The 27,147-nt window shown below is 42.1% G+C and overlaps 1 protein-coding gene across 2 annotated transcripts; it reads left to right on the plus strand.

Moving 5' to 3' along the window:
- The first annotated feature begins 1,279 nt into the window (after positions 1 to 1,279).
- sec24c (SEC24 homolog C, COPII coat complex component) lies at positions 1,280 to 26,009 on the plus strand. Of its 2 annotated transcripts, XM_083994921.1 has the most exons (24): positions 1,280 to 1,479; positions 3,498 to 3,676; positions 3,865 to 3,945; positions 4,747 to 4,873; positions 5,849 to 6,015; positions 6,784 to 7,602; positions 8,919 to 9,079; positions 12,986 to 13,094; positions 13,853 to 13,980; positions 14,794 to 14,932; positions 15,041 to 15,156; positions 16,214 to 16,338; positions 16,616 to 16,807; positions 16,903 to 16,996; positions 18,150 to 18,266; positions 18,355 to 18,525; positions 19,539 to 19,635; positions 19,795 to 19,940; positions 20,894 to 21,032; positions 21,269 to 21,387; positions 22,129 to 22,308; positions 22,842 to 23,027; positions 23,488 to 23,577; positions 24,468 to 26,009. In XM_083994921.1, the coding sequence occupies exons 2-24, from the start codon at positions 3,517 to 3,519 to the stop codon at positions 24,606 to 24,608; spliced, it is 3,804 nt and encodes a 1,267-aa protein (XP_083851047.1). In that variant the 5' UTR covers positions 1,280 to 1,479; positions 3,498 to 3,516; the 3' UTR covers positions 24,609 to 26,009. The 2 variants fall into 2 exon arrangements, with proteins under 2 accessions (XP_083851047.1, XP_083851048.1); XM_083994922.1 differs by lacking the exon at positions 3,865 to 3,945.
- The last annotated feature ends 1,138 nt before the right edge of the window (positions 26,010 to 27,147 follow it).

Below are 27,147 nucleotides of genomic sequence, written 5' to 3' on the forward strand. Positions count from 1 at the left end.
GAATTTTCCCCTCAGTTTCTCTTGGAGCTGGTGTTTCTGCAGCGTTGGACAAGACAAGATGATGATGATGAATACTGGCTGCAGTGCACCAGCCTCAGCACCTCCAACTCTGCAGAAGAAAAGGCAAAGGGATCACAGGAGACTTTAGGCCGCCAAAAAAACCATACGACTTGGCCCACCTGACCCAACCCAAACCGTGCCAGATTTGTAATGAATCGCATGTTGGAATAATTTCAAATTTGGGCCGACTCGTGAGACAGTGATTCTCAGCCCACAAACACGTAACTTCACATTTGCACCCCCCCGGAAAATATGGAGACAAATCTGGCAGTGGTTTATTTGGCGTGAGCTGCGTGGCTTTCGTGTGCATGCTGCTGTGCTGACACTTTGGCACAATTGACCCAATTAAAATGGCTTCCTCTTGTCACTTTATTATCATTTGATAGATGACTGGGAGAGTATCAACGCAGACTTAATGGCTCTCAGCCTGCGGGAAACTTAATAGAGCCAAGGAAGCGTTGTCTCGATGGCAAACCTAGTGAGAAAACAGATGCATCCTCCCTATTCCTGCCTTTTCTTTGTAATATTTACTGTCTCAAAAGTCTCCTTCCTCTTCAATCCATTTGCTTCTGCTTGGCTAAGCGAAATTTGCAGCCAATCATATCATATTTATTACACGTGTAGTTTGAAGACTTTTTTCTGACTATTCTCCTGTATACAGGTGCATCTCAATAATTTAATATCATGGACAAGTCAGTTTCCATTAGTTTACGTCAAATAGCCCCAACCAAGTATTGAGTATAAAGATGGACATAGGCCTACTTTTCAGAAGGCCAACATTTCCATATTAAAAATGCGTTTTTTAATTGGTCTTTTCAGATAGCTAGGCCTACTGAATTTTAGGCCCTTATAGCCATAATCATTACAATGAAAAGAAATTAAATAAATAAAGACATGAAGTTTCATTGTGTGTGTAATGGATCTATATAATGTATTAGTTTCACTTTTTCAATTGAATTACTGACATAAATAAACTTTTTCCATGATATTCTAATTTATTGAGATGCACCTGTAGCCTAGGCTATTATGTACAGGCTAGGTCCTATGGCTAGGTCTAATAATAATGAAGTGAATAAAAATGGCGGCGCTACAATCTTGAAATATAATTAAAATCCTATTTTTAAAGTGAACCTCTTGGCCTTGGGCGTCTGTCCGTCTGTCCGTCTGTCTGTCGGTGATGTTGCTGCTCCGGCGGCTCCGGGACAGTAGAGGAGGTGAGTGAGCGGAGGGAGGAAGTCCCTCTGCGGGTGTCCGGATGTGGACGTGGCACAGCGCTGCAGCAGTTCCGCTGAATGTCCGCTTCTGACTCCGAGGAGGGATTAGAAACACCCCGGAGTTTGTCGGTCACCGCCGGGTTTCACACACATTTCTCCCCGCACAGAGGAACAAAAAGCCTCCAGTCTCCACGACCCTTCGGAGGTAGGTTTCTAAAGATTTGATTAGACACGGTTTGTTGTTGTTGTGTGACAGCACCGGCCCGGTTTGACAGGAGGAAGAGAAGGAGGCAGAGTAGAGCTTGGTGAATTTTTTTTTGCTTGCTACGTTAGCTCATGCTAGCTAATGCTAACACACGGCTAGCATCGCCCGTTGAGATACATAGAGGTTTCTACTAGCTTAGCCGTTAGCCGCTAACTGTTGCTACTAGCTCCGGTTGTGTCGATCCGGGCTCAGCTGATTCAACCATCACCGCTGCTGCTGCTGCTGCTGTCATCGGCTGGTAGTAGTAGTATTATTACCAACAAGAGAAGTTATACCACATGACTGATGAAGGCTTTTTTTTTTATGAAAACGTGTTGGTTTGTTTTAAACGTGTGTCTTATTTGTGTGTTTTGAGGGTTTCTTTTTTTAACGGAGGCTGACATGTTGTGTTGCTAACGTTAGCGAGCTAACTGTAATGCGGCACTGAGGTTTTGATCCCGTTCACACACACCGCACCGCTCCAGCTTTTTTTCTTTTTCTTTTCCTGTTGTCACACTTTTGTTTTTACACGTTATTGATTCGTCTTTTAAATGTCTGTCATCCTAAATGATTTCGAAACTGCTAACCCACTTCCCTAAATGTGCTCCAGCCTCAGCCTCAACCAAGGGAGCAGATGTGGGTCAACTCGCTATAGGCCCGACTCACTAAATACAAGGCTCCAGACTAACTTTATTTACGTAAAAAACTTAATATTTTAGGGGTGCAAGCAGAAAATGTAGGGACACACGCTGTAAATCGACTTGCAAAGCAGATATTGTCATTTCCTTTTCATTTATAACCCTCACACACATTGGCCTGACACCTGTAATGACAGATACTGTTAATAGATTCTTCCATGTTTCACCAAAATAGCAACATTACTGGTTACACATGTGCAAATAGATGAAAAATGTACTTGCACTGTCTCCAATTTTACCATGTAGGGGCAGTCTGGAGCCCTGTAAATAGCTGTACGGCCCCAGCGATTGTGTTTCTCGTTGTGGCACCTGCACTGCTGAATTATTCAAAGGCCCCGCTCGTTTAGTCCGTGTTTGTCTGTTAGATGATACTCATCAGCCTGTCATATAGTGTAGGTCCGGCCGGGCCAGTCTCCACACAGGTCAAGGGGAAGAGAACAAACTATGCCACTTGTGTGAGTGTCACCCCGTGTCATCAAGGGTTAAGTTGTCATATGAAATTTAAGGAGTAATCACACACAGCACACAAAGTTGAGATACTTTATAGGGCCTTGTCATAACTCTGGTTGGACACACTGTCCTCCTCACTCACATCCATCAGGCTTTTAATTTCACCATCATACCTGAGAACGGTTTAGTTACAAGTCTCGTGGTTTGTGTCTGTTTCGCTATAAATTATTGACACTGGTTGGTTGAAGTTTTGCTGTAGGTTAAAGTGACTTGTCATGTATACAGAAGCATTGTTGCTCACTGTGTGTGTGTGTGGGTGTGTACACTCAACAGTTTGTAATCTGAGGGTGTGGCCATATGGCAAACACTCAAAGCCAATAAAGGTGTCACCAAATGAGGACATTTTGATGTCATAAGAAAAGTTGTATTTGTGGCTGTATACAACTTTCAGAGTGTGTTTCTTGGTCTTGTTTGTTAGTTTATGATCTGCTCGGTCTGTGTCAAGTTCATCTGCTTAGGGCTGTCTTCAGTTCTGTCTGCGTGTTTGTTTTCTGTCAAAAACATCAAGAAACTATACAATAGCTAGAGGAATCATCTTTTTCTTTAAAGCGTAACAATTATTTCTATTTATAATGATCAATTATCTGCCATGTAAGGTTGTCCTCAAACTCTCAAGAGCTGCTATTGTTTTTACATTTCAGGTGTTTATATTCCAGGCATCTCAGTTGCTAAATCTCAGTTTGTATCTTGTGTATATAAAAAAGTTAAAATAACGTTAAGTCCTGATTGGTTAACGAGTCCACTTTACGACGGTGTCTCCCTTCTGTCCAGATTTAGGGATGAACTGAGGATGAATGTAAACCAGCACACTCCAATGGCCTCTCCGTACGGCCAGCCCCAGCCGGGCTACACCCAGCCGGGCTACGCTCCCCTGGACGGCGGCTACCCGGCCCCCTACGCGCCCTACAACGGCCCCGCCTCGGCGTACCAGCCCGGGGTCCCGCCGCAAGGTAAAAACGCATCTGAAAGAGTGAAACCCAGTTCGGATGGATGTGACATTGTGTGTGTGTGGGAGAGAGCATACTAATCTAATCTAAGTCTGAACTGCCCTCCCATTTCCTCACGTTGCTTCTCGCTCTTCCCTCACATCTGTCTGTCCGTATTTGCCTACCTTTTCCCCTCTTCTCTTGTATTTCAGGTTATTCTCCTTTCACAAGCTTTCCCTCTAAGGCTGTGGCATCCAACCCAGTCTCTGACCTCTCCTCTCCTCTTGACTTAGGTAACTGCCTCCTCTCTTCTTCACAACTCATTTCACACTCCTCATGCTCTGCAATCATCGAGTCCTCTCTCTAGCTACAGGCATTAATCTGGCTGCCACAACCTTTTTCTCAGGAAACAATAGCAGAAGCACTTTAGAGTTGGATACAGTTATTTATAGCAGCCCACTTACTACTAACCTTTTTATTAGCAGAGTTTTCAGTTTTTTTATTATATAGATATAAAGATGTTTTAAAACATTCCTACAATAATGCAGTTTGATGCTTTGATATTCATTATGGAGCAATCTACGTATCTACATCACTAAAATCGATATCTACATTGGCTTTGTTCAAAAAACAACTGAAAAAATCATTCTTTAGCAAAGATTTGTAGCACTTCTGGATCTTAAATTGCCAAAAAAAAAAAAAAAGAATCTCTCTTTTCTCTCGTTTTTAATGTTATGAATTTCTGTATTACCATCTTTTTTTGACCACCACTGTTGTTTTTACATAGGGGACGTATTTTCATAAGCCTTTTTTTGGCTTCCACCTCTCTTGCACAGTGTTTAATTTCACTATTTTTTTTATTGTTTTTATGTAGGTTATATAATGTATAGATACATTTAATTAAAAAAATAATTAATGAATCAAACTCCAGAGGTAACATTTTGAAATCAGCTCTTAAAAGAGTCCTATAGTCATGTTTAGCTTGCTACGCCAGCAGTGCCTCATTGCAAAGACTCAGATTCAGCGTTTTCTTCCACACAGCAGGTATGTGTATGTGTGTGTATGTGTGTAATCTCTCGTCTCGTCGTTTTCAGGTCCTGCCAGGGGTCCGCCCACATCTGGACCCCCGCCGGTGTCAGCGCCTCAACCGTATAATCAGTACAGTCACAGTCAAGGAGAAATACAGAACGGACCCCCAGCTATGACGCAGGCGCCGCCCAGGTGATTACACGATGTGCATGTGTGTTTGTTCTGTTTAGCGAAACATACCCACTGACTCTGTTTTTGTTATTTAACCAACCTACAGACAGGTGTGACATTCTTGTAGGCGTTTTTTAACATTTCCAAACCAAATTGCGGCGCATTCACTCGCAGCAGGTTATTCAAATTGCAGAGAGCTCTCTCCCTGCAGCTCACTGAAGCAGTTGACAGAATCCATTTAAAGACTCGAGATAACTACGCCGAGACTGTCTGAAGCCTCAGGAGTCGGTGCTCCGCTAACTACTACCACTCCTCCTTTCATGTGGTTTAGTTAGGAGCGATAGGCGGAAAAACAACCAAAGCAAATTACACAAAGACGCACGCTGGATGTGATGCATGTGAAGAGACAGCTGATGGATCGTAATAGACAGCAGGTGCATAGCGCAGGAAATGTACATAGGGAAAACGGGAGCTGTAAAAGCACCTCATGTTCAGAGTTTTCCTGTTTATGCGTGTGCAGGTAAATAAAATCAGGTGCTGCAAAGAGACCAGAGGCCTGATAAGTCCTGGATTAAAGCAGAAAAGTTCTTATCACAAAGAAGAGATAGATAGTTGAGCCACTTTAAGTTAAAAAACATGTTTTCAAAGAGATTATCCTTTTCCCTCCTTAAATTGCTGAGGTTTTAATCCTGCACACGTGTCCATGTATAAAGTAATTTAAAATCTGGGCCATTTGCACAAATGGTTAAAAAAAATCTGCATCAGCATCAGCAGTGATCTCTGCACAGACAAGTGTTTTGCGTCACATGCTCCGGTACGCACGAGCCAATGTAAACAGGAAGCAGGAACCCAGTGTCTCTAATCCTCCACCTCCAATATGAAGCCAGTTTATTTAGATTAAGTTTAAGAACTCAGTTTAACCACCAAAGGACGACTCTCACCTGGTTGAATTCATGTAAACACACTAAAATGATCCCCCCCCCCCCCCCCCCCCAGGCCTGCTGCACCTCAGTCATACAACCAGGGAGCGGTGAACCTGTCCGGGCCGCACCCCAGCTACCCCCAACACTACGGGCCCCCAGGCGCAGTACAGCAGGTCACTAACCAGATGACTGGGATGCAGATCACCTCTGGACCGCCGACCCCAGCCGGACCAGGATATGGTAAAAATGGATGGAGTTATACTGTACTTAAAGGGATAGTTCAACATTTTGGAAAATTCGCCCATTGCCATAATCCCTATAGTCCCTATATAGCAGTAGGTTCATTAACTTTAATTATCGGTGCATGTTGTTTTGAGATCCGCGGGGCAGAGACGTGAGCTGCTCAGCGAACACAATGGAGGTGAACGGTACAGGTCCCCTGTCCCTCATCAAACTCATCAAATACACAATCCAACAATTCCAAAACGCTCTGGTGGACAAGTTGTGGCCTACACATTCACCACGCTATGAGATAATCATGTAACATTAGGAGACAGAGTTGTTTTAGAGGCAAATGCTGCCAGAACTACTTTCCAGACACAGCTGCTGGGAGGCATGATTTTAAAAGCGCAACTAGTTCAGAGTATTTGCTTCATGTGTCGTAATGTTACATAATTATACATGATTATTTCATAGCGTGGTGAATGTGCAGGTCATAACTTCTCCTCCAGTGTTGTGGAGCTGTTGGGTTGTGTATTTGATGAGTTTGATGAGGGACAGGGGACCTGTACCGTTCACCTCCATTGTTTTCACTGAGCAGCTCACGTCTCTGCCCCGCTGATCTCAAAACAACTTGCACCGATAATTAAAGGTAATGAACCTACTGCTATGACTGTAGGGATTATGGCATTGGGTCAATTTCCCAAAATGTTGAACTATCCCTTTAAATCTAATGTAATGTCCTGATGGAGACTTTCACACTGTCATTTTCTCTCTCTCTCTCCTCAGTTCCCCCTCACAGCTCCCAGCCTCCCGTCAGCGCCCCCTACTCAGCTGCGCCTCAGCCCTCCTACACCCAAGCCCCTCCTCCGCCTGCGTCCTCCGCCCCCGCCCAGCCGCTCCCCCCCAGCGGCCCCCCTGCAGCACCTTCTCAGCAATACTACGGAGGCCCACCGCCTCCCTCTCAGCAGCCATTCAGCTCCTCTCTCCCCCCTACCTCTCAACAGCAGCAGTTCACCTCCTCCGCGCCACCGCCGCAGCAGCAGCAGTCGCCGCTTCCTCCTTCTTCTTCCTATCAGCAAAACTTTCCTCCATCCTCCTACTCGGCTCCCGCGCCTCCTCCCAGCCAAGCGCCCGCTCCTCCTCCTCCGGCGGTGTCGCAGCCGCAGCAGTCCTTCCCCCCGGCCCAGCAGCCCCCCTTCTCCTCTGCACCTCCACCCGTCAGCCAGCCCGCCTCCTTCATGTCCGGTCCTCCTGCTCCTCCTCCGGCCGCCCAGGGCTCCTTCCCACCCAGAGCCGCTCCTCCTCCTTCCTCTCAGCCTGGATCTTTCCCTCCTCCCCCGACCTCAACTCCCTCCGGCCAGTACCCAGGCCCCATGCCGCCCCAGCAGCAGCAGCAGCCCCCTCCATCCCAACCGCCTCCTTATCACTCAGGTCCACCTCCTCCCAGAGCTCAGATGCCTCCTCCCCCCGGCTCCGTGGCTCAGAGCAACCACCTGCCCCCCGGACCCCCAGGCCCGCCGGGGCATCCGGGGCATCCTGGGCCCCTGCAGCAGCCCCCACCTCAGCCCGGCATGCAGGGAGGAGGATACCCCTCGCAGCAGAACGGTGAGATAACCTGCTGCTGAGTGGACGTTGAGTGGATTACTGTCAACTAGGGCTGCCCGATTGCCGATTAATCCTATTTTCATCGTCATCGCAATGTCAACATGCACGATAAACGCATCGTAAAGGTTGCCTGAAATGCGATGACGAGTAACATCGGAATTGCTGCGACTGTGCTGCATGTCTGCTCCGTGCTCCGCCCTCCGTCAACACCCACCGAATGCATTTGTGATGCGCACTGTGGGACCCACGAGATCATGCATAATCGTGCAATATAGTTGTTTTTGAGGCAAATGCAGAGACTGCTTGCCGAAAAACTGCGTTTTGGAGTTGTTGGATTGTGTATTTGATCAGTTTGATGAGGGAAACCAAGAAATCCCATTAGCCTCCGTAGCGTAGCTCTGAGCAGCTCGCGGCTCTGCTCCGCCGTTCTAAAAATAGCTTGCACCTACAATTAAAGGTAACAAACCTACTGCTATGACTATAGGGATTATGGCAATGGGCCAGTTTGCCAAAATTTTGAACTATCCCTTTAATCCAGAGGAGTAGTAGGAAAACAGCTCGGTGCTGACCTGTTGAGATCTGCCTAGTTAGTGATTTTACAATCAGTATCTCCTCGTTCATGGTGTCAACGGGGTGAAATGGTGTCTGAAAACCTCTGACCCGTTGACTTGAGGTCGGCCTCGGTCCATTACATCGTTTTCAAGGTGTAGTGCAGGAAATATGATCCGCCGTAAACACGGTGTATTTTATTTTGAAAATTGGTGTTTTGTTTTGTATTTTATACACGATTTCCTGTCCCACACGAGCTGCTCTGTGCTGAATTTATGCGCCGTGATCAGGCGTCCGGCAAAAATGGAAGCCGGATGCCAGTGCCGTGACGTAGCGCAGCCGCAGCTGGTGGAAGCTACACATGGACTACAATTGAAACGGATCAGCTCCACCGCTGTGCGACATGCGACGGACACGCATCTGGTGGAATTTAGCTGTAAGTTTTATTTACAGGCGCATCTCGGACCTATAACCTGAGCTAAACCGCTACACGTAAGGTAACCTAACAACAACGACGACTGCGGACTTCCGTCGGGTCCCTCAGACACCGTGCACAAAACGCGTCCCTGCGGCATCGATCATCATATTTGTTCTGGCGCGACTTCTTGTTGTGTTTAGTCGACTTCCAATGTTTGGAGTTTGTTTACAGTGTTGCAGATTTTCATATGCACAACCTGAATATTTGCTTGTTTATCACATGTCATATTGGACATTTTCCTGATTTCATGCAGGCCTAATATCACCTGTTTTCTCTCTCCGTTGCTCAGCTGTTTTCCCCCCTTCAGGTGCGTTTGGGCAGGTGAGAGGCCCTCAGCCCGGCTATGCAGGCCCGTATCCTGGGCAACCAAACTACGGAGCCCCTGCACCTGCTCCGGCTCCGGCTCCAGCTGCACAGAAAAGACTCGACCCAGATGCCATCCCCAGCCCGGTGAGCACACACTCCCAACAACAACATCAACATCAACACTGTCACATCTCTGATCATTTCTGTTCCTCGCATCAGTTGTTGAGACGTGTGTCGTTGTGAGGAAAGGTGACGTGTTCACTCTGTGGCCACTTTATTAGGTACATCTGACCATTCAAATCATGTCACAGTCACGAGGTGTTGTTGTAATGATGCTCCTCTCGTGTAGAGCGAGCTGGCTCTCTTAAGTATCACACAATATTTCCAGACTGTACTGTAACAGACCATATGTATCGCAATATTTTTGATTGATGATTCACCCCTTCGCAAAGAAACACACTCATGCTTCACTGCTGCTTTATGCGATACAGAGATTTGATATCTCAGTGTTTCCCCTACAATTGTGAGAGAAAAAAAAAAGTATATGCCAAAAATAAGCGACGTATCCATTCATTCAGAAATCAATAAGGATTTCTGTTTGGGAGCCTCTGTGTGTGAGTCAACCTGCTTCATTGCCTTGTAACGATGTGAGTACTAGGGATGGGCAATGATTTTCAAATATTCAGATAGTCGTTCAATTAAAAATAAATAGTTTATGAGACCAGCGTCTTGTCTGAAAAAATGTACCGAGACTTCTGCAGCCATCAGAAAGTTCTGTGTGAAAGGCCAAAGCCGCCTGGATGACGCCATAGCGGTGCGCGTTTGGTGCAACAAGCTTGTTTTTTCGTGCACGTCAGACCTGCTTCTCCCACTGTAGGCTGAAAATCACAGGACATGTCTGTTTATACTATACAATACAATACAATACAATACAATACAATACAATACAATACAATAAATCTTTATTATCCACCATGGTGGAAATTTGCCTTCGGCTCAAGTCAGTAGTGTAAAGCTCAGGCATGTGGGAGACTCCTTTTATATTTAAAACTGCCATTACACTGACTACTCTATCCCAACCTTAATCCAATAGAGAGTCACGCCTCGTCTGTTTAGGGTTTTTTCGGTGGGTACCGCCGGGCCTGACAAAAATTCTCGGGGAAACACTGTATCTTTTGATTTCACTTTCACATCAAGTATATGCAATTTGTCACTCTTACCCTCATGAATAGAGGAAAAAACAGAGACACTTGTCAGTATAATGCCGTCCACTACAACAGCACCTCGATCTTTGATCTCTGCAATAAACATAATTAAATTAATACATCTTCAACAATGTCGAGAGGTTGACTGGTCATCTCACGCAGCTGAATCCGACCCTGGTACCTAATGATGTGGCCGCTGAGGGAACATATCATGTTTACATTGACCTTCATGGTTACGATGTTGTGGTGTCGTTGAAAAAACAAGTTCATTTCTAATTGACTTTGACATGTGGTTGTTTGCTGTATTTTTCTGCTGCCATAAAAGTCAGATCTCATATGAGAAAGAGAGAAATTCTGTTGGTAGTTTATGGATTAAGAAAAGTGAACAAAATAATCTTAATTCATATAAATGGGTCAACTGAGCCTGCGACATCACATTCACTACTGGTTATTGATTATAATGAACCTGTCCAGCTGCAGCAGCACAATAGTTATATTGTCACTTTGTGTCCTTATAGCTGCTTAGCATGTTTGCCAAACGGGCCGCTGGTATAAACTAGTGTATATGTATGGAGGTACTTTTGTGTCTTTATTATTAAATTTAAAAAAAAAAGTTGATTTAAACAAAAATATATTTTCAATCAAAACAAACTTTACTTCAATCACAAAAAACCTTTTAAATTAAAAAAGAAAAAAGTGTATGAATGCAAAAAAATATTTGAGACCCAAACAATTGCGTTTGAACCCTTTTTTTTTTTTTTTTTGATTGAAAATATTTTTTTTGATTGAAGAGAGTTATTATTTGATTGAAAATATCCTCTGTTTAAATGCTCGAAGTGCTCGAATGCAATTTTTTGGGTCTCAAATATTTTTTTGCATTCAAAACCTTTTTTTCATTTGATTGAAATGTTTTGCTTTTGATTGAAGTGAAGTTTGTTTTAATTGAAAATATATTTTTTGTTTAAATCAACTATTCTTTCGATTGAATAATAAAGACACAAATGTACTTCCATACATATGCACTTGACTGTCACAAAGTCTGCAATACCACTAATCTATAATCAATACTACTGACCAGTTTCTGTCTGAATAACAACAATGCTGCTTGCTGCTCAGCAGAGTATTTGCTGGGTTCTCTCTTCTCACCTTCCTCTTTTTTTTTTTTATCTTTTCACTCTTTGTATTTATTTATTTATTTTGTCCTGTTTTTGGCACAATTTGCTGGACAAACTTTTGAATGTAAAGCAAGCGTCTGACATGCCGGCTGTGCAGAAATCAAGACATAGAATAGATCCAGACGCTATCCCCAGCCCAGTAAGTTTCCTGTGTGCCTGCATTTTCCTGCCTCCGCTTCACTCTGTCATCTCAGCTCGCTTCGCGTTCACCCGCAGCTTTCACCTCCTGTTGTTTCCTGCTAACCCCTCAAAGTCAGTGACATTAACAGTTACCAGTTTAGACTTATGTTGTACGTTGTGTTAATGTTTCTGTGTCCACTAGGACTAGAAATATACACAGACACATTTAAAACATTGGTAACTGATATATTTAGAAGTTAATGCCCAGTAAATTATGGCTTAATGGAAAATACATTAACCCTCAAGGGCATTTTCTCAATTTTTAGATTCACCTTTTTAAGGTACTTGCAGATATTCTATCCAAGTTTATTCGTCACTTATAATTACAAGTAATTATAGTGAAATTCTTATGTACCTTTCGGTCGTTGAATAAAAATACAATAAACCACGTACAAATAACTAAAGGAATAGAGAAGAGAAACAGAATAAACGGCAGCCAGTGTATTAAATACATTTTAATTATTGGAAGTGCAATGGCAACCAGTAAAAATGTATATAATATAATACATATATCAATACCCAAGTGTTTTATGTGTAAATATTCAAAACAATCTTATCTCTATGTTGCTCTGAGGCCCATTTTTGTCCTATAGCATCGTATAAAGACATCATTCAAGCTAAATGCTGGAAATTTGAAGTCTGCTTTTTTGAACATTTTCAAATCACACACCTTCAGTCATGAGGACAAACTGTTTTGGAGCTTGAATTAGGTTTACCAAAGTCTAAGCTTCACAAAAGCAGTAAAACTATATGAATAAAATAATAAATGAGTGTAGAAAACAAGTCTAAAATGAAATTTTGTCATGTCGCTTATTGAGCATAAATGTTGTCTGTCATTCTATTTTCACTAAATCTCTCAAATCTGAGATAAAAGAGGCTGAATAACGACTTTACATTACATATCAAGCTTCATGAGATGTGTGTAAGTTAGATGAGAACATGAACAATATTTCTCACATCATCTCAGCGTTGACAAACTCATAATAGTTGAGTTTTTTGTAATTTATTAAAAACCTCAGAGTCACTCTCCTCTTAATCCTTCTCTGTGCTGTGCATGCTGGCCTGCAACATGTTTGACTTACCCACAATTCCTTGCATTAATGGCATGCCTTGATAAATCCTGACATATTTTCAGGGGATGTCATTGACATTTGTTGTTGTTTTTTTTGTTCTTTTGTATCATATCTGTGAATCTACACAAACGGCTTCAGCATGAACCTGCACCATCTGTCACCTGAGTCGTGGCTCGACCACAAAGTTTGTGTCCACAGATTCGACAGACTTTCCATGTGTGTTTAGTAGCTGCAGGTGTGTGTGTGTGTGAGAAAGTCCTCTCCTGCATGGGTGTTAAATGTTCCTCTTTTAGACGTTGTGAGACCTGGGGACAGTGTGTCCTGTGCACTTACACGTGTGTGTATTTATAGTGTACACATTTCTGGATTAAGAGTATTTTTGACCCCCTGCCCCCCCCCCCCGCTTCTCCTTCCCAGATCCAGGTAATAGAGGACGACAAGGCTAAGAGCACCGAGCCATTCACCACAGGGGTCAGAGGTCAGGCCCCACCGCTGGTCACCACCAACTTTCAGGTCAAAGACCAAGGTGGGTTCACACTTTGGTCTGGCAGCATCTCGAGTAGTGATGTCGATTAATTTCCTTTTTTTTTTGTGATCAGTTTTTTATTGTCTTTCAGCGTCTATGGAATACCATTTTAATCATAATCAAATAAATGAATAAACATTTATCTATTTATCATCCAATTTATTTCATTTTGGACTCATTTCATGGCTACAATTATTTATTTATTTAGTTATATGCATTTATTTGATTATGATTAAAACGGCTTTCCATAAGTATCAGATTAGCTTGGTTTATAAACATAGCAAAAACAAACATGACAAAAAAACAGAAACCAAAAAGAAGCAAAGAAACAACAATAACAGAGCAAACAAGACTTTTTTTTTTTTTTTTTTTTTTTTTTTTTTAAAGAGAGAGAAAAACTACAATTATAAGAATGGCAGAAAAACAAATATAAATTCAGTATTTACAGACCAGATCCAAATGTACATCTCCCTTACACCCTCAGACCAAACCCCCCACAAGTCACTCCACTGAAGGAAAAGATGAGAAAAAAATTATATCCACTTGTATAAATGAAACTACAGAGTTTGGGTCTGCAAGTACGGCCCGAGCAAAATTGGACCAAAGAGTAACAGTCTCCTCCCTCGCACCGTGCATGCATTTCGAGATTGTAGAGAATTGAACTTGTGATCACAGAATCATCCTTCAGGTCTCTTCTGTCCCCCACCATTGATATTAATGCAAGGTGTTTGTGTTGGTTCGTGTGTGTGTGTGTTTAGGGAACGCCAGTCCCAGGTTTGTTCGCTGTACGGCCTACAATATGCCTTGCACCGCCGATATGGCCAAGCAGTCTCAAGTGCCACTGGCCGCCGTCATCAAGCCCCTCGCCACACTGCCGCCAGATGAGGTGAGTCGATCCCTAATCCCACCACCCGCTCACCCTCCTCTCTCCGTTGATGTAAAGGTCCAGAGTCACTATAAGCGGTTTACTCTTATAACCGATCTCACTCTTTATTTATTTTTATTATTTCATGCTTTGTACATAAAGTAAAGGTAAATGCATGTCATGAATGTAAATGTTAATGTGACATTTGTAAGAAAAAACAAACAAACAATTAAAATAAAGCTCAACATTTGTTCTAGATGATAATTCATGACTTATTATATGACCTATATTAATAGATATGTAAAATATGTGGCCTATATAGTTAGTAATGTTATTATATTTTGACCATATTTGATTTAAAACATTCATTGTGTTGTAAAATTAATTAATGCATAAAATACTGTGATTATTTCTCTGACAATAATAAGAAAATCTATTATCGTGCATCCCTAATGGAGGCGGATGGCTAGTTAAACCATTGAATACTATGTTTCATGTGTTTGTACCAGAGTGCAGCTCCATCCTCTGTTGAGAATTTCCTAACAGGTGGACAATGTTTTATTTTTTTATTTTCCCCTGATCCTGATTTGAAAAAAGATTAGTTTTCAGGGCAAAGCCGGATGTGTAGTTGTTGTCACGGGATGCCTGTAATGTCACTGGGATAATCTGTCTCAGAACCACAGCGATGAGGGAGGAGCAGTGGCTGCGTGACCTCATTTCCTGCATTTGTAACCAATATTCATTTAGACTGGATTAGTTTTACGTTTGCATCATTTTCGCAGGAGAGGAAAAAAATAAATAAAAAGCTTAAGTGTGATTTAACTCATTTGGCAGACTCCTCCGTACCTGGTGGACCACGGCGAGGGCGGTCCAATCCGGTGCAACCGCTGCAAGGCCTACATGTGTCCCTACATGCAGTTCATAGAGGGAGGCCGCCGCTTCCAGTGTGGGTTTTGCAGCTGTGTCACAGAGGGTGAGTGTGTTTGTGATTATGCAATGGAAAAGGTAACAGCTGCATGTTTTGCTTTGTTTTTTTTCTAAAATTGAGGTGTATCCTTCCTCTTTTTTTTTTGTCCCGCAGTGCCTCCACATTACTTCCAGCATCTGGACCACACTGGGAAGAGGGTGGACTGCTACGACAGGCCGGAGCTTTCGCTGGGCAGCTACGAGTTCCTGGCCACTGTCGACTACTGTAAGGTGAGATCTGGTCACTAATGATAAAAAAAGAAGAATAATCTGATAAAAGACAGATCTACATAAAGAAATGACTGTCGACTACTGTAAGGTGAGACCTGGTCCCTAATGATAGAAGTGTCCACAACAGATCGTTTACCTCTGGAGTAGAGAGGCTTGTTGCAGTTCACAATGATACAGTAGCAATAAACAAAGCCATTAACAGTGATCTGCAGGGCCGACGCAGGAAGTATCAGTTGTTATCTAATGAACAAATAAAAGCAAAGCCTGCAGGCTGCGAGAGTCTCACTAAACATTAGCTCACTAAGTTTTATTTAATGTGCAGCAGATCGGTAACAGCTCTGTGCCGGGCGCACACAGAATTTAGATAAGAAGGATGAAGATGAAACATTAGATTAGTTTATTGTCATTGCACAAGAGGATATGCAACAAAATATTGTGTGACAGTCTCCTGTAGCAGCAAAACGATTAAACATTTAAAAACATGAAGTGCAGGGACACAGACTATACTATATACATATAGCGCAGAGGCTACATTCCTCGCTGTAGCCCTGGTTTGAATCCCACATCAACTATGCTTGAAAATAAAGGCAGAAAATTCGCCAAAATATCTTTAAAACAAAAAAAAACATTAAGTGCCTCAGGGATTAATACATAACTAGATATCAACAGTTTCAAAATATGAAATGTGTAATGCACAGCAGGGCAATATCAATCACAACAAGTCATATTTGTATCATAAATGATAATAATAGGAATGATAATAATTCGGTGTGTATGTAAAAAGAAAAAAACATTTCATATTTTCACTTAATCAGGATCCTAATATTCAACAACACAGTCACTGATTTTCTGCAGCGGTTGAACCAGCGATTACAATAAATTGTTATAAAAATCATAAAGGGACACTTAAATAGAGAAAAGATCTCATTCACAATCAATTACTTTTTATTGCTTCAGCACATAAACTGACACCGCAGCTCCAAAGTCTCCTCGCTGCGATTAATGTTTTACTGTTTTCACTCGTCATGTTTTCATTCATATTTTTTGTCTTCCACAGAACAACAAGCTTCCTCAGCCTCCTGCCTTCATCTTCCTCATCGACGTGTCCTACAACGCCGTGAAGAGCGGCATGGTCAACATCGTCTGCCAGGAGCTCAAAACCCTCCTCGACTACCTGCCCAGGTGCTCAAACACACATACACACACACACACAAGCTGGAGGAAAGAGAGGAAGAGATAAACGGAGCCAGTGAGGGAAAATAAAAGGCTGATGAAGGGAGAGATGGAGTAGATTAGGAAGGAGTAAAGTCAGGATTTAAAAGAGGAAGTAATGAAGCAGAGAGTCAGAAAAGGAAAAGAAAGAAGAAGAGATGTAAAGAAAGAGCAGTGAGTTTTTATGAAAGTTAGTTAAAACACTTGCGTCCATCTCTTGTCTCATCCGTCTCGTCTCTGCGTCCAGGGAGAACCCAGAGATGGACTCGGTGGTCCGGGTGGGTTTCGTCACCTACAACAAAGTCCTGCACTTCTACAACGTGAAGGGAAGCCTGGCGCAGCCCCAGATGTTGGTGGTGTCGGACGTGTCGGACATGTTCGTGCCCCTGCTGGACGGCTTCCTGGTCAACGTGAACGAGAGCCGGTTGGTCATCGAGAGGTGAGGGAGGAGGGGGCAGACGAGAAAAACACACGAGGAGAGAGACGGAGATCGATGCCATTTAATAACGATACAAACGTTTGTTCGTTCTGCAGTTTATTGGACCAGATCCCAGAGATGTTTGCAGACACCAGGGAGACGGAGACGGTGTTTGGACCCGTGATCCAGGCCGGACTGGAAGCACTGAAGGTCTGGAACGCCCTTTAAAGGCTTGATGTTATTTTATTTATTAATTTATTTATTTTTCAATTTTATGAGCACGAACAATAGAAAAACAAAACAGACAACAAGACATACAGAACAAAAAAAGTCCCACCCCAAACTAAAAGTGAGCACTGCAAAATAAATAAATAAATAATAAGACGACAGGAGAAGGAGGAGTGCAGTGGTTCCCAGAAACAAGGGCAGAAATCTGCGAAATCCACATGTCGACTGTAGGGACCTGGGGAGTTGACCTCCGCAGCAAAATACTTTTTTTTTGCCAGAAATAAAATAATTATTATGGAAATTTTGGTTGATTAGACAATTTTAAAAATATTTATTAGTTTCCACATTTACGTTTCAAATAAAAACGTAATTTTGAATGGCTTGTCTGCATCATTACCGTGCAGTTGACAGACATTGTTGATGTTGACATCGGTATCAGTGAACAAGAACAAGGTCTTATTATAAATGGCAGAGGGACGGCCCCCTACTCACTGTAGCTTGTACACAAAAAACATCAATATATGAACCTGTGTGTTATTTTAAAAGCTTAGTATTGAATGCATAATAACAAGCGATGTTTATACATGGTAATGCACCCAGTTTAATATAATACACAAAGTTTTTTAATATAGTAGGGGTCCCTGCTCCATCTCTCTGTCAGTTTGGGGGTCCTTGACCTGAAAAACATTGAAGACCCCTGGTTTAGAAGACAGAAGGGAGTCAAAGAAAACAGTTTTACCTGAATTACAGAGTGAATTGATTGAGATTGAAGTACATTTAGGCAAAACCTCGCTGCAATGCAAAAGTTATTTATTTAAAGTTTGAAAATGAAACACAGAAAAAGTAAAAATAAAATAGAAGATTTTCATTCATTTTAGTTCCTGCTTCTTAAAATTTGAAACAAAGAGCTGAGAGATCATGTGACATTTAAACGTGACAGGTTGACACTTACAGCACTAAGATATAATGAGCTTCCTGTCGGCTGCAAAGGTTTGAAATTCTCCGACTGAAAATGTGCAGATGGATCTTAATCCACTTGGAAACGTGAGCACAGACCCACAGAGAGCTGCTGACACGACTAATAAAGGCTGGTATGCTGTGTGTGTGTCTCTGTGTGTGTGTGTCGTCCTCTCAGGCTGCAGACTGCGCCGGGAAGCTGTTTATGTTTCACACCTCTCTGCCCATCGCCGAGGCTCCTGGGAAATTAAAGAACAGAGAAGACAAGAAGCTGATCGGCACAGATAAGGAGAAGGTGAAACACCGGAGCTGCGCCGTGTTGTTAACTCGTCTCTGTTGGAAGCAGCTCCTTTTAAAACTAACACACTCTCTCTGTCTCTTAGTCGCTGTTTCAGCCTCAGGTGGGTTTCTACAACACACTCGCCAAGGAGTGTGTCGCCCAGGGCTGCTGCGTCGACCTCTTCCTCTTCCCCAACCAGTACGTGGACCTCGCCACGTTAGGGGTCGTCCCCGTCTCCACCGGAGGCTCCGTCTACAAATACACCTACTTCCAGGTGAGAGGAAGTCTCCACGTTTATTTTTATTGGTGCGCATCATCTACGATTTGGTTCGATTCAATCATACGATGCATCTCGATGTATTTTGCATCGCATCCTCAATTTTCTATGTTGTCACATACGGCTTTTCATTAATTAGCGTAAATAGTCAGATAAATATGATAACTTCTTATCTAAATAAAGTAAAATAGAGAATATGATGTAAATGCAATTCCACAATACAGCAGCTTCCTTGGAGTCTGGAAAAACAAAACGTAAATCTTGGCATTGTGCTTTAACCCTCCTGCTGTCCACCTGGGTGAAGGAAGGAAGGAAGGAAGGAAGGAAGGAAGGAAGGAAGGAAGGAAGGAAGGAAGGAAGGAAGGAAGGAAGGAAGGAAGGAAGGGCAAAGGGAAAGATGGGAGGAAAGAAGGAAGGGAAAAAGGAAGGAAAGATAGATGGAGACAGATTAGGTCAATTGGGTCAAAAAGGAAGGAAGAAGTAAGGGCGAAGGGAAGGAAGGAAAGAAGGAAGGGAGGGAGGGGAAAAGGATTGTGGAAAGAAGGAAAGGAAAAGGGAAGGAAGGAAAGAAAGATGGAGGCAGGGAACAGATTTGTTCAAGGAAGGAAGATGGGAGGAAATAAGGAAGGGGAAAAGGAAGGAAAGAAAGAGAGGATCAATTGGATCAAAAGAGGAAGGAAGAAGGGGTAAGGACGAAGGGAAGAAAGGAAGGGAGGAAGAGAAAAAGGATTGTGGAAAGAAGGAAGGATGGAGGAAGGGAACAGATCAACTGGCTCAATTTGACCCAGAAGAACAACAGGAGGATTAAAATAAATAACAGTCTCTGTGTGTGATCAACATCATTATTATTTGAATTTAAAAATCGATTATGTGACATAACTGCATCGACTCAGAAACGTCCCGTTAAGAATCTCGATGCATCTTTGAAACGATTATTTTTATTTATCACCCTCCATTTATTTTGTCCTGTAGCTTAAATAAAGACGTTTCTCATCGTCTTTGTCCTACAGGCTCAGTCAGATCAGGAGCGGTTCCTCAACGACCTCAGGCGAGACGTCCAGAAACTAGTCGGGTTCGACGCTGTCATGAGGGTGCGAACCAGCACAGGTGAGACTCCCACTCCCCCCCTTCTCAAGAATAACAAATAACGACACTAATAATCAGATTATAAGAAGGAAATATGACCTCCTCCTCCTCCTCCTCCTCCTCCTCCTCCTCCTCCTCCTCCTCCTCCTCCTCCTCCTCCTCCTCCTCCTCCTCCATCAGGTATCCGAGCGACAGACTTCTTCGGCTCCTTCTTCATGAGCAACACCACAGACGTGGAGCTGGCGGGTCTGGACTGCGACAAGGCCATCACCGTGGAGTTCAAACACGACGACAAGCTCAGCGAGGAGACGGGGGCGCTCATGCAGGTGTGCACGTTTAACTGTGGAACGAAAAAAAAAAAATCCTTTTGAAATGTCCCGTAGCGGCCCGGGGCTTTTATCTGCTTCAGCTGCCGAACTGACTCGGCTTATATTAGAGACAAGTTTTTATTTAATTTTGAACAAATCTTATGCTCAGCAAAGATGGAAAATACTCTGAAATCGTTCTATTACTGTTATAAAATAGTAAAAGAAGGAAAGAGATGGATCGTGACCGTAGGTCAGTCCGAGTTCGGAGCGAGCCGGGCCGAACAACACGACCGGATGAAAAACTTCCATTCCAATCCAAAAGTTTACCAAGGTGCTGCACAGTGATTTACATAAAAGACATAGAGCCCAAAACGAGGATTAAAAATAAAGATATAATAACAATAATTTAAAAAGAATAAAAAGGAATTAATAAATTTAAAATAACAATAAAAAAGGAATAAAATAAGAGCCATTAAACGATTAAAAATACAATAAAATGATAATAGAAAGACAAACAACAACAGAGATCACACAACTCTCATGCAGAGTTAAAAGCCAAAGAATAAAAGTAAGTTTTAAGACATGATTTAAAAGTAGGTATTATTTCTAATGGTAGCTCATTCCACAGCTTAGGAGCCGCCACAGAAAATGCTTGATCACCTTGAAAACTTGTACAAATTACTTGTCAGGCCCGTTGAGAACTCGCACGAATTAAGCAGCTTAGAAACTGTTCAAAGTGGCGGTCGTCGGCTTTGAGAGGTTTTGTTTATTCACAAGAACTTGCAGAAAATAGAAACAGACTTGGCTTCTCATTGAGAATTCACTGTATTTAGATTTTAAACCTGGTCCTGTTGGGTAGTTGTAGCTTTGACTTCTTCCAAACAGCCATGTCCATGTATAAAGGAATGAAACTCGTCAGTCAGTCAGTTCATTTATCAGACGTGCTGTTTGTCCCATCTGTGTCCCCGTAGTGCGCCGTGCTCTACACCAGCTGCAGCGGACAGAGGCGTCTCCGGGTCCACAACATGGCCGTCAACTGTTGCTCTCAGCTGGCCGACCTCTACCGCAACTGTGAGACCGACACAATCATCAACTACTTCTCCAAATATGGTGAGGAGGACGGCTCGGACTGCAGAACCAAAACATAAATGGTTTTAAAAAGAAAAGTGGAGATGGAGATGAGGCTGCAAACTTCTCTCAACCTATTTCTCATCACATTTATGAATGAAATATGTTTGTAGAGATCAGTGAAGCCATCCAACAACAATAAGCCATTTATTTTATACCATTAATCATTAATCATTTGTGGCTGTCAGTTAAATTGTGTGTATTTGTGTGTGTTGCAGCTTTCCGTGGCGTCCTGACTAATCCCACCAAGGCGGTGAGAGACACTCTGATCAACCAGTGCGCTCAGATTCTGGCCTGCTACCGGAAGAACTGTGCGAGCCCCTCGTCGGCCGGTCAGGTACGTCACATTCTGGTGTCCTGTTCATTTCTCTTCTTCCTTTATCCTCATTTTCTCATCTTGAGTCTCAGGCCTCAGAGAAACTTAAAACTCCAGTTTAGTTCATTAGGAAATTAAATAAGTTTCACTTTTTCAGCCTCGTCTCGCCGCCTTTATCAGCAGGTGACGCTGGATCAGGTTTATAAAATGATGCTAATGTGATCAAGAGCTGGAAAAACTACTGACATGACAGATTATTAATTGACTAATGAACTGATACATCATTGTAGTTTTAGTTATATATTATATGATATATAATATTTGCAGCTTGTAGCTTCTCAACTATGATGTTTTGATGCTTCTCTCTGACAAAAATGACAGTAAATTTAACTATAAATAATATATACAGTGATTTTTAAAAGAAAAGCCATGTGTTGATTAAAGCAGCAGTGGGAAAGTCGAAGAACTTTTTTTTGCAAATACGATAACAGGCTGTAGGTGGAGCCAGAGGAGTGGGATTTTTTTATTTCTAATTTACCCATTTCATGTACTAACACTAAAAAGTGTAGGCTGAAGCTTAATCTTATTTTTCCTTCCCTTCATAAATTAACAGTTTCCATCAGTTCATCTTACAAATTTAGACGGAACAAAACATGTGTATATTCTACATACAGCAGGCAGGTGTTCATAATCCATCCTGCAGTATTCAGGTATTTAAAGATGTTTCCTTGTTTTTATTTATTTATTTACTCCTCCCTCCAGCTGATCCTACCAGAGTGCATGAAGCTGTTGCCCGTTTACCTGAACTGCGTGCTGAAGAGCGACGTGCTGCTGCCGGGAGCCGACGTCTCGCTGGACGACCGAGCTTATCTGAGGCAGCTCATCAGCTGCATGGACGTGACCGACACGCACCTCTTCTTCTACCCCCGCCTGCTGCCAATAGTGAGGACACACACACACACACACACACACTGGAGACAGTGTACTTTACATATTCAGTTTCACATTTGTCTACTTCTATATTGTGTTAATAGATTAATTTTCCACTTTGTTTGGATTTGCACTGTAAGTCTTCTTATTGGTTTTAATACAAATCAGTATTTCATGCTGCAAACTCATATTTTATGCTCTATTTTAGTCTAGTTTTTATTTTATTATTGTATTTTTTTCTCTTTTTTTCCCCAATTTTTACTATTTTGGTAAAAATTGGGGAAATTATTTATTTTTAATATTTTTTACTATTTAATACTATTTACAATTTTTTATTTTAACTTTTTAAAAATGTATGTTTTTTTCCGTGTCCAATTCTTACTGTTAAATGTTTTGTTTTCATGTAAAGCACATTGATTTGCCCCTTGGTGCTTTATAAATAAAGCTGCCTTATCTTCGTCGGAGGAAAACTTGTGCCGTTTGATCAGCAGGTAACGATATGAACATGTTGAGTTAACGTTGTCCCGCCACTTTCAACTTTCCAGATGAAGTTGGAGAGCGGGTCGTTGCCGGTGGCGGTGAGGGACTCGGAGGAGCGGCTGTCGAAGGGCGGCGTTTACCTCCTGGAGACGGGGCTGCACCTCTTCCTGTGGGTGGGCGCCAGCGCTCAGCAGGAGCTGCTGCTCAACATCTTCGGCACGCCGAGCTTCGGCCAGATCGACGCGAGCATGGTGAGTGGGAGGAAACAGATTTACTGTCATGTTGGTTCGGTGACCTGCTGCCGACCCGTCCAGAGCTGACGGTCTAATCCTGATCCTACAATAAATACAAAACTTAGAAACCAACAAATCATCTTATATTTATTTATTTAGCAACATAATCTTTATTTTAATGCATTAGGCGGAAAAAACTGTTGAATTCCAGTAGAAAAAAGTAAATTTGAGTCTTTCAGCAACAAAACAACTCCCATTGTTTTGTATTGTTGGGTTTTTGATTGATCAGTAGCATCTATCTGTATCATTTGCTGATTTTACTGTGAATTTGTGTTGGTGTCAGACTGTGTAATCTCAATATTATTAAATGATGATCCATTGGTTGAATCGTGATTTGTTTGATTGATTGATTAATTAAATTGAGTTAATCTGTCTAATTGTATTAATCTGTGATGTCTGAATGCCTCTGCTGTTTCAGACAAGTCTACCAGTGCTGGATAACCCCTTCTCCCAGAGACTCAGAGAGATCATCGACTCCTCCAGAGCCCAGAGATCACGATACATGAAGGCAAGTGCTCTCTTTTCCTGATGTCCTTAAATCCCTCATCTCCCTGTTCTGTCATTTCTCTGGGTCTGGACACTAGTTCAAACACATTACCTGATGAAATAGCAGCTCCAGTAACTGGTAATTGAGCGTCTGTATCCAGATCTCAATCATATTTTTCTTCAAATCCCTTTTTTTTCTTCCATTTAACAAACTTCTCAAATCATCAGTGTCAATATAAAGTAGATGTATTTATACTTTACAGGGCTTCAGACTAACTTTTTATATTGGAAGCACAGAGGCCCCTGACTTAAGATTTTAGAAACGCAAGCAAATTTAGGGGCACACACTGTAAATGTTCACATTTCCTTTCATTCATGATCATCATCATTTCATTCTTTTGAGTGTTAAAAAAAACACACAAAAAGCAGCAAATTTACTGGTTGCACATTTACAAGTAATGTACTTGTAAATGTACTTGCACTGTCTCAAATTTTAGGGGCAGTCTGGAGCTCTGCCTCTAATCCCTTTTTTCTATTTAACAAACTTCTCAAAACATCAGTGTCGATACAAAGTAGATTTATTTATACTTTGTTAATAAGTATAAATGTTGAAATAACTAAAATAAGAGTTCAACTTCTGATATTTAACAGTCGAGCTGAAACAATTTATTGAATAACAAAAAATCATTTTGATAGACTTAAATCAACAGTTATTAGTTTCCTAAATTTAAGGATTTACGCCTTCGCTCTTTGATATATAGTTGCTAAATGACTGTTTTTCAGACAAATAATGAGTTTATACAGCTTTTTAATACATATTAGTCATTATATAAGTCATTTAATCACTGTCCCTACTCCTGAACGCTGTCCTCCTCCCCCTCCTCACCCTCCTCTCCCCTCTCTCTCCTGCAGCTGATGGTGGTGAAGCAGGAAGACAGAACCGAGCTGATATTCAGGCACTTCCTGGTGGAGGACAAGAGTGCCAGCGGGGGAGCGTCATACGTGGACTTCTTGTGTCACATGCACAAGGAGATCCGCCAGCTTCTCAGCTAGGCCCCCTCCACCCCCACTAACCCCCCCGCCCTTGCCCCAGCCCCTCCCCCCTCCTTTCATACTCCCCCATGTTTACCTGTATGACTCCCCCACCACTTGACCCCCTTGCCTGGTTCACCCCTCCTTGAGAGAGAAAGAACGAAGGAACGAATGAATGAAAGACAGAAAGCGCTTTATCTTTTTTTTTTTTTTTTTTTTTTTTTTTTTTTATGAAACCTAATAAACTAAAGCTCTCCTTACTGTCTGCCACAGACCAGCGGGCAGATCTCGTCGTGTGAGTGTTGATGTGTGTGAGAGTGTGTGTGTTATAGAGAGAGAGAGAGAGAGAGGGTCTGATGTTAATAGAGCTTTACTCTGCCTCAAATCTCCTGCTCCGACACAACAGGAGCAAGAATATCTTGACGAGGGAGAGTAATGTATATATATATACACAAGAAGTGAACAATTATGTATGCAACAAACTGAGCGAGTGACGACGAGGAGGGGGAGGGGGGGTGACGGAGGGGAGGGCTTGTCAGCAGGTGTTGACTGTAGTCGGTGTACTGTCTGTATTACTAGCACTGAAAGGCTGATCTGGGTGCAGAGATGAACCCTCAGATAGCAAAACACTTTTTATATGATTGAATCCCAATAGAGTGAAGGACATCTACATAATGAGACATAATGAAATTAAATAAAAATGCTGTTTTTTTTCTGTATCTTCTCCCCCTTTAATCATGGCCTTAGTATCCTCCTCCCCATTGCTGCTCCAATCATCCATAATGTGTGTGTGAGAGTGTGTGTGCGCCTGTGTGTGTTTGTTTCCAGATGTGAGAGGATTAGTCATCACCCACTGCCCAGCTCTTTATTTTCCAGGTGTGAGCATCTGAATTCAAGACCCAAGTTTAAAAAAAAAAAGCTCAAACAGGAGTCGGAAATTATTTTAAATCTTTAAAAAGTAAATAAAAATCTGGTTTCAGCATCAGATGATACACTGAAAATAAATAAACGCGCACTGATAACTGGCCATTACAGTAATTGGTGCAAATCCAGATTTGTTCCATTGAGCTTCAATTGAGTTTTTCTTTGTCGACGCGAACATCTGGCTCTAATGTTTGGCCTCGGATGAACCAGATGTGCATTTCATTTGAAGTAATTGCTGTCATGATTCTGTTATGAGAGTTTAAAGTCTATGCAGCACTGTGGAAGGGAAGAGATGGGAAAAAAAAAGAAAAAATAATACAATAAAAAACAAAAAAAAAAACAAGGAAGGGTGTGAAGTTTTGATGTGAGCATCACAACGATGGGGAAAAAAAGCTCCCGATGATCAGTTTCTGTGGCTCGTCCTGTCTGTGGATGCTGCGTATGTGCTGCAGACTTTATAATAATCAGATGTTTTGATGAAATGTATTTAAAAAGAAATGATTTCCAGCAGACGGACGTGAGCACAGAGTGACGGACAGCGGGGGGTTTAGGGGTAGGGGGGGACACTGGACATCAGTTAATGTTTGCAAACTTATCGAGTTGTATCCACACTGACGGTGTTCGGTGTGTAAATATTAAAATATACTATAACCTGTACAGAATTAATAGAAAATTTACAATTTAAAAAAAAAAAAAAAAGACCTGCCTGAGCAGCTGTGGTTTGTTGATGGTTGGGTTCTCTGTCACAACAAGTAGCCGCAGTTTGAAATCACGGCTTTTACTGACGAGAGAGAGAGAAAGAGAGGGAGAAGCAGAGATTTACTTGCTGTGGTTATGTTGTGTGAGTGTGTGTGTGTGTGTGTGTGTGTGTGTGTGTGTGTGTGTGTGTGTGTGTGTGTGTGTGTGTGTGTGTGTGTGTGTGTGTGTGTGTGTGTGTGTGTGTGTGTGTGTGTGTGTGTGTGTGTGTGTGTGTGTGTGTGTGTGTGTGTGTGTGTGTGTGTGTGTGTGTGAGGATGTGGGGTCGGTCCTGGTGAATTTCTCCAGAGGAACAGAGGGATCAGCCAACATGCACACACACTCTCACACACACACACATGCACATGCATACACACACTATTCATGAGATTAATTTCAGTCTTCTCCATTTATCACTTTCTGTTACTTTTTTTTTTTTTTTAAACAATGTGGCGTTTTTGTTGTGTGTGTGTGTGTGTGTGTGTAGCCCTCTGTTCCGTCTTTATGTTCACTGAGTTTGATTGACCCATCGTCTTGACTGTAATCTTAATTTCTGTTCCTTTTTCTTTGATTTTTTTTTTTCATTGCCTCTTGGGACTGCTAATAAAATGAGGATAAAAGTGAAACTCCACACTGTGCTTCTCCTTCACTGAAAGAAAAGTCTTTATCATATTATGTACAAATTACATCTTAAATATCGGTACGGACTTTCCTGGGTTTTTTTTTTTTTTTTTCATATCACAAGAAGTAATTTTTCACTTCCTCTTGTCAGTGCTGACATTCAAATAAGGCATCTGTCTGCAACTTCTGCAGACAAAGGTGAGATGGGAATTTTGTCCGTGCTGCTTGAGAAGTTCACAAAACGACTTTCCACCAACAAAATGACAATGATAAAAAAAAA

Source organism: Trachurus trachurus (assembly GCF_905171665.1).
Source record: "Trachurus trachurus genome assembly, chromosome: 19".
Classification (NCBI taxonomy): domain Eukaryota; kingdom Metazoa; phylum Chordata; class Actinopteri; order Carangiformes; family Carangidae; genus Trachurus; species Trachurus trachurus.